At 41.1% G+C, this 8710-nt stretch overlaps 1 protein-coding gene across 3 annotated transcripts in view; it reads right to left on the bottom strand.

Moving 5' to 3' along the window:
- The window catches only part of LOC110980969 (rho guanine nucleotide exchange factor 7-like), a 35137-nt gene extending 26878 nt beyond the window's left edge, over positions 1–8259 (bottom strand). For all 3 annotated transcript variants that reach the window (XM_087146012.1, XM_022238070.2, XM_087146013.1), the window contains exons 1-2: positions 7922–8259; positions 6740–7110 (exon numbers count right to left, since the gene is read on the bottom strand). In XM_087146012.1, the coding sequence (XP_087002138.1) occupies positions 6740–6959 (220 nt within the window). In that variant the 5' untranslated portion in view covers positions 6960–7110; positions 7922–8259. The remainder of the gene's footprint in view (positions 1–6739; positions 7111–7921) is intronic.
- Between the last annotated feature and the right edge of the window lie 451 nt (positions 8260–8710).

An 8710-nucleotide genomic window follows, 5' to 3' on the forward strand; every position in this document is an offset into this window, starting at 1 on the left:
TACTGTGCATGTTTATGCTTGGTTCTGTAAGCTGGATAGAAACAGATTCTTGTGAAGATCACACACTGTACCGGAGTAAGACTGCGTAAATGATGTGACATTGTAAGCAAATCTACTTGCAATGGTGTATTGCTCCGTGGACAAAATGTCATATGTCAATGTACAATGCACGAATTAGTACGGCAATGGGGGTTATGGCACCATGGGTGTTATTTATAGAACCATCACTTGGTGATTCACAGGGTGTCAAAGGAAAGTCCATTTATCGACGCATCATCAAGAAATGAGGGCAGAAACTCTCAGTGAAGACATCACTCCTGCTTCAGTCATCTCAACCTCAGTGAGGGTCCTCGAAGCTTAAGGGATAATGAACAATGCTACATGGGGCACAGCACGAGAAGTTATGTCTGGTTTGCTGATGATGTTAATATAAGGCTCAGTTCAGTGAACTAGTGAGGCTTATCTACATGTACATGTGCACACTATGAGTATGGGTGTACATACTGTTAATAATGGGATACAAGTGAACAAATCCTGTCTATAGAGGGCTCCCTCACAAGAGTGTGTGCAGATCAAGTTACATTCCATGTAGAAAAAAGGAAGCTCTATTTGCCGGTAGGTTTCAGGTTTCAGGCAACCAACCTGTACATGTACAAGTATGTCCTTGAAATAATGCACATAACATGTACAGCAAACTCCATCTCTGCAGGAATGGCTGATGTGACCATGGAGCGTATGGCACTCCGAGCTTAGTGGTTAATTATGACAAATGATGCAAATAGATGACGCATTATGAATTTGTTATCAACATCATCCAGAATGGTTCATGTTCATATGAATGTATGACACATAGGAAGTATGTTCGTGTACTTACTGTATGCTGTGGTTGGGAGGGATAAACACTCATCATTACATCTATATTGTGGGGATCAAAAACTTTGTGAGGGCAGAAAAATGTCCCCCTACCCCGAACTTGGCCTTAATTTACCCAAACAGAAGAAATTGTTCCCTAAATGTGATGAGGGCCTGCCAGCACGTACACTCTGTAAAACTGTTGGGTTGGGAACGATCACTTTGATCTGCACGATTGTAGATAACCTCTGCACGATCACTCGATCTCGCTACGGTGTATGACCAGCCGAAAACTGTCCATCAGACAAATACACTTGCTTTCCAATTCACAGTTGGGGAAGACAGTCCCGGAAGAGAGAAGTTACGGGAGTACATGTACGTCTGAAATTTCATGCAGGGTCGATTGCGCTGGTTGTCTTATTACACCCAACATGTCACACATGTGATAGTCCCTTCTCGCTTTTTAACAAATCATTGCTTTTATAAGTAATACGCATACACTGTACATGTCCGTGTACTTGCGCATGATGTACATGCAGTCCCCACAACTACAGTACATGTAGGGTGCCAGCAGTGACGTGCTTTAAGTGTTGTCCATGTACATGTACACGTATCGGTACATGTACAGGGCACAGTACATGCATGTGCAGTACGTATAATTTACATGAGCGTCATATCATATTGAATATGTATGTACATGTACAGCCCAACAATTTGTCCATGAACACGTTGGTAACAGAACATTCCATTGCATATGATTCACCATTCACACAGATATTACTGTCTAGTGCCACACTGCCTGTCAGCTTGCTATCTTGTTATCTAGATGCTGAGGCACTTGATCTACGCTTAATGAGGCATTACATGTACAGAGATTTATTTTATAAATATGACTGCAAACAGAAGCATGCTTGCATTCCAACTTTAGCCATCTCTATCAATGGTAAGATTCCTTAAATTTGTCTTGTAGTGAAATAGAAAGTTGCAGCCGCACAGGTTAAAAAAAAACAGATTAAAAAATAAACAACGAAACCTGATGAAATGAGCTGGGATTGACTGCATAGCAGCAGTAAATCTGTACAGTAACCGTTCACATTTTTTCACCAATTCAGAGTCAAGACAAACTCGGTACTTGACACATGGTATCAAAATAAAGAATTTTCCGGTTTTCTCATGAATAAAGATACTATCTTTGTGGGGTCTGGTTGAACATAATACCAGTATGCACACAGAACAAAGTCCCTACAAAGTCAAATGAAGGACGGCCAAGGGCAGAAGACCAAACAGCAAATAAACAGTGACATACAATGTACATGTATACATGTGGTATGAGCACATGTACATGTACCAGTCCTTGAAAGTCTTCTTTGAAAAAGCACTTGAAAGCATTTCTGAAACCCATGGTGTGTTGGTACATGGGTGATTCTATAAATTGGGGGTCCAATTTTTTTCGTGTCCCTGTCACATCTTACAAGTATGAATTCTTCCAAGTTCAGAACACATTTTCTAATTTCCAAGAGTGATGATTTAATGCAAATTACCTGCCACACAAGGAGTGATACATGTGGTTTGAAATCAATTCTAGTGATATTTCCATGTCAAATAACAAAGGCCAGATGTATATGTAAGAGGGACACAAAATGTCACACTTTTGGACCCCGAATTTATAGAATGACCCATCTCAACATTACTGAGGTACTTTGATAGTACAGTGGACATGTCCATGTACGTCTGTGTCTAGCATTTTTGTAGGAACACATACATGTAGGTCCCTACATGTATGTAACAAAACCCATGTACCCGGTCTTCTTCAATTAGTAAGTTTATATTCTTTGTTTAAACAGACCCAATTGTATCCACAGAACTGGACACAGCTTGCAAAACATCCAGATGTTTTCATATATCAATGTTCTCAAGGAATTTCCTCATCAAATAATAACAAGGACTATTTTTGTAACGCTGTGAAAACGGACTTAATCGAGAAAAAAAAAAGAGTGGTTTCCCGTAGAAAAAGTTTCTAATGTGAATCTGTGCTACATGTACACGTATGTACATGTATGTGGCATTGCTCTTTTCAAGGATGTCAAAATTCATTTTTTAAATAGGCAATAAACTGGACTGCTTTGAGGTGTACATGTCGGCGTCGTTCTCTTAATATCTGAGGCATAGGGATATGTACCGGTATCTGAAGGCAGAATACCAATGTAACACATACTGATACGTGTACATGTACATGTATGCTTGCGGTATTCCAAAACAAATCAAAGTTATTTAAGTGAAGGGGTGTGACAGGTGTCATGTTTTATTCTGGCGTAGACTGTAGCATAGGAGAGGGTCACCGCAAGAGCCATTTTGGACACTCCAAGTTTCCTGTATAGTTAACATCTCAGCAATGTGGGTGCCCAGTTGTTCCAATCAAGGCCACTTTTGCAGACACCTTTTTTTTCAAATGCTTGTTACATGTATAGCCCCACATGTACTAACGGAAATGCAGAAAAATGAGCCTGCCTTCTGTACCCCTCGAGGCTGAGTTTTTTTACTGTGCATGTCCCAGATATGCAAATCATATCAGTAGAGTACATACTAGGCACATGCATGTTACTTCCTGTTCAAAATGCCCAAGTGGCATACCAGTGGTTCTGCCTTGGGTTCAGATGCACTGGTTCTGGGCACATGTTCACCTAAGAAATGCCAGGAGGATGCAAGATGCAGATTTTATTACATCCCACTGATTGGTTGATTGACAGGCTCTGTGTACTAGTAGACTCAACCAGGCGTCCATGTGTCATAGCAATAAATGCCCAAACAAGGAAGTGTATTCGGCCCAAAATAAACTCAGGTGTTCCACCGTGTAGGATGAATACGTACATGTACACACTACACATTGTTTGTATCTAAACTGACGTCTACAATGCAGTGTAAATAATGCCGTTGATTACATCCAGTGTTCATGCACTGAGTACAAGTGTACATGTACAGTGAATTTACACTGTGTGGAAAAGATATGACATTGTTTAGCTTTGCCGGGGCCGCGCTTATGTTGTTTGCAAACGACATCATGCAGGACAATTCCTTTCTATACAGCCCTAAACACACTGCACAAGACAAAAACAATGTGAAAGTGTTAAACACATTATTATCAATTCTGTACTACACTCAAGCCCTGCAGTAAATACCTGTGTGTATACAGGTCACAAGCGAATGAATATAAACAAGACATGGGTTTTCATCTACCTTGTTCGTTATTACAGCCACTGTTTGTTTGACATGAAAACCTGTTCTATCAAACTGTATACAGTGTGCTGTGAGAGTTACATGTAGTTGATTGAATTTTGCGACAAGGAACCAAATGTAGCCATTCAAAAAGCCCCCTTCCCTCACAAATACCTACTCCAAACTGAATTTTCTTTTCCTATTTCTTCTTTCCTTGAGGAGAATCAGAGAGCGTCCTTGCTCTACGGGAGAATCCAAGCATTTCTACAGTACAGGTACATGTATGGTATGCAGAAGGTGCATCCATGTCATCAGGCAAGGTCCCCATGTCAAATAGTCATTTACCGTACGTGTAGCTTACAACTTGACTTTGTGACTTGTACCATGCCCATGGGACATGTTCCAAAAATAAATTAGATGGGTTAAATCAAATTCGAATGCAGAAACCAGATGATGCAGGCTCTGCGATATTAATTCACCAATCCAAGGCCACAGATGAGAGACTAGCGTACTCTACCATGTCCCTTACAAAATACTACCCTGTGCACGGACAACATGTATTTGACCACACGGTAATGGCAGCAGCTTCATGCCTAAAAGCAAGCCCTGGCTTTCAGTCCAGTCTAAAGCACCTTACATAGGCGGACTGGACAGGAAGTAATCATGTACAGGAAAGTCTCTCTGATGGATGAATACAAAACTCTATGTACCGGTACACGTACCGTAATATGAAAGGGCGGCGTAGCACCGTGATCAGAGTATAGACAAAAACATAATTAGTGCTCAGAGTTATGTAATTGCCGTACCGTACATGTACCTTCGTCAGGGCAAGCAGATTCAGTCCTGGCAAAAACAATCAATTTCACATTCTCTTAAAATCTCCCGCAAATAACTTTATTGTCGAGCCATGAAAATAGGGTACATGTACCCTGTAGATCAGCAAACCAGAAGCGCAACTGTATTTTGCAGTTCTGCTTGCCCTGAAAAAGGTACCCAGTTACGGCAATTACATAAGTCTGGGCACTGATTATATATTATATTTTTGTTTATACCGGTGCTTGCGTACATGTGCCTGTATGCATGCACATGAACCCACCCATGCTACGTTTCTACAACTCAAAGCAACTAAGCTTACTAAACCCCACAAAAGTCAAATGCCACAATATGGTGGCTGAGGCCTATGAATCCAATACCGGTAGATTCAAACAAAATGAGTCCAGCAGGGGCACACTGGAGACTATTCCACAGGTCGAACAAAAGGTACAGGTATGTGATTTGATTTAGGCCAAGACAAAAAAAAAATGGCAGTCTGGGGTACGAATATTGCTGGGTTAGTGAGATGAAGATATGTTAGAAATATCATGTGGATTACTAATCATTTAAAAGAGAAAAAGCGTCGTTTCCTTTCGATTTTATTATACATGTACTCGAGATAAAACTGGTGTTGGTGCTGTCTGAACAAGAACTGTGAGCGACAAACGGATCGAACAGCTTTGTTTATTATTAATTTCACACGAGCGCCATATGTTTCCCATGTAACAACAATGATCCAGACAGTTGACCTGTCACCGGCACACTGGATAAACATTTCATCGGACATCCTTAAATCGATGTAAGTTATGTTTACGACTTACAGATGTCAATGAGTTTACATGTACAAGGAATTTCATGAAGGATCCTGATGTCTCTTAGCACTGGTCACATTTGCTATGCAAAAGTGTGGACACCAGCTAAAATCTGTATTCATTTACATCTGGCTGGCAACTGGTACTCGGGAATCTGCCACAAAATTTGGTAAGCCACGTCATGTATGGCTTTGTCTGAATCACTGGGCTGTGGCTTAAAATTATGCACAACTCTATGGGCAGAGGCTGTGGCCACAACTACACTAATAGCTTTGTGTGTAATTTCAAACTGCAGCCAAGCAGTTTGGACACAGCCCATAGCTCAGCAGGACCTATGAGGGGCCCAGGCAAGTTCTGGACTTCCAAAACAAGCAGAGTGATAGAATAACATTCACTGTGTGCATAAAATGAATTATTGTCTGCGGTTTGCTGCATCCATCTTTTCTTATTTTCATGCATGGCTCAAGGATTGGAACTGAAGCTTACTTAAAGCCAAGGTCTTGGTTATTTAAAACTTTGTGGGTCAAATGAAGTCCAAGTTCCATCAATGGCAAAGAACTAGCCACAGTGACTGGAACATGACCTGCTCTCCCGATTACACTTCTGCGCATCCCAAACACAAAGCAGAGCTAAATTATTCCTGTAAACCACTTCAACTTTGGTCAGGAACAAGTTTCAAACGACGTTTGATTTACAAAAAAAATGTCTACTAAACAAGACATTATTGAACTCTGACTACTTTGCAACAACAGCTGAAGGCCAAAATCACATGGTATGGTCCGTAATAGGGCTCTGTAAACAAGTGTACAACATATGAATGAGCTAACAATGGGCAATACATGTACATGTATCATATGGACACTGTCACAAAGGCACTGTGACACAGTGTCACTGTCATACATGGTACGTTATTCCATGAGGTTCGCACATTTCATGCTTAGACTGGTTGATGGATGTCCTTATCAGGTGTGTGCAAAATGCGCATCTCGTAAAGCGCCCTCAAAAACTATGCCAACATCTGATGAAGGAATACTGCTCGGTTTACTTACCAACTGGTTTGATGTCCTTGACGAAGTTGCTGGGGAACCAACCAACCTGCCCGTTGATCATGCCTTCCCACCAGCCCCCGTCCACGATCTGCGTCACCGATATGACCTCGCCCTTGGAGAACGAGAGTGTGTCATCCCCGTCGCCTTTGAAGTCATAGCGGGCCTTGACACGCTTAATGATCCAGTCCGCCATGAACTCGTTCATGGTTGGGGTGGTCATGATGGCTGTTTGTGGGGACCTGTCTCCCCCGGGCCCTCTAAGTAAGTGGCCAAAATTTGGAACTTGACGACAGCTTTTCAACCGTTACTGTAAATGATGTGATACTTCCACGATGTAATTCATGTCAATCACTGTTGCCATTCCGTAAACTCTGTCGGAATTAAGGAAGCAATGAAAAATGTATTCAAATAAAATTGCTTTTGGCCAACATTCATGTACATGTAAGCTTCCATTTGGTTTTTCACTGCTTGTGTATAAAAGAAATGTGGTCTAATTACAAGTATACGAAACTAATTTTATGTAACCATGTTGACAATGTTTCTCCAACTACATCATTATTATTGTTTCATTTGTTCCTGGCGACAAAACTGAAGTTTCCTGCAAAGAATAGGCGTGTTTTTAGAGCAGGGAGAAAGTTGTAATTGCGTAAAAACATTTGATTAGGAACTTGCAGCATCGCGTATAAAAAGAAACCCAAATTAGCCGTTGGAAATATACTACACACACAGTATAAAGGCTACCACGGTACAAACATGACAAACTTTACACCTGTGCCTGATCACTGTCTGTGACACTGACAGTATCACTGATCACTAAACCTAAGTATCAGTGTGCAGTACTGATCGACGTTAGGCGTGTTAGGCTCTACATCCCAGTTCACCTAAATCCATTCGCTTCTTATCAAAGCCTACATGTAGGCCTAGTGCAAGTCTCAATGTTTAACTCACACAGTGGCTCCTCCCAACATTAATAAAATGACCAAAACCATGAAAACTTCTTGTTAATTCATTTGACAGTGAGGATTCTGAGCAAAGTTAAAGTTAACAATTTCCAAACATGATTTAATTAAAAAACAAACAAGACATGCATCCGGAAGCTGTCATTCTGTTCCTTGCTCTATGCTTTAACTTTGCACTGTTGTGTCCTTGCTCTATGGCCTAATTAACCATTCAAATTCTCACCGATCCCACTGGCGCGGTTTTCTACACAACTACTTCCGGAAGTTGAGCACACATACACGCATGACAGGCGGTCTCAGGCAGGATACGAGAAGAAAATGGCCGCTCAATCAGAGTCACATCCGAACTTTCTTGGAGTTTCTCTTCTGATGTTGGGCGAGTCGAAGGGTTGTAACGTTACCTTCCGTGATTCAACGAAACCTGTGCAAAGTGCATACTCTCAGTGACATGAAAAGGACTTGTAAAATGCAAGAAATTTACATCAGATTTTTAGCAATCAGCGCACAAAATCTGTTCCACCCGTCGTACACTAGTAGACTTTGACCTTTACAGGGCGCCCAATTCTCCATTAGCTCTTACACATGATTGGGCGATTTCACGAGCAAAATTGTGCTTCTTTGGAGCAATATAAACTGGGTCATCAGAAAAGAAATCCCCTTCTTAAAATAAAATGCTAAAATTACACCCGTCCAGCTACTGCATTATTGGAGTCATTATCTCACTTATCACTTCAAAAATAAAACCACTTAATTTAATTGCTTTTCTAGTGCAAAAGAACCCTCTTGATTTTTCAAAAACAGATTGCACTAGCGCCCTCTTTTGTCAGGAAAAAAGTTCTACAAACTTTTTTCCCGCTGGCGCCAGATATTGGTGTGCACGAGGTGTACATATGTACTTCATAAATTGAGCTACAAAATGGCAGTTGCAGACTGAGTCACTTAACTTGGACTCGAGTTGCTATTTTGTAACTCGTGACTTGGCTTGCAACTATCAGTTTTTGACTTGTGACTT

Source organism: Acanthaster planci, linkage group LG14 (assembly GCF_054643075.1).
Source record: "Acanthaster planci isolate LZ-2023a linkage group LG14, COTS_SCS, whole genome shotgun sequence".
NCBI classification, from domain to species: domain Eukaryota; kingdom Metazoa; phylum Echinodermata; class Asteroidea; order Valvatida; family Acanthasteridae; genus Acanthaster; species Acanthaster planci.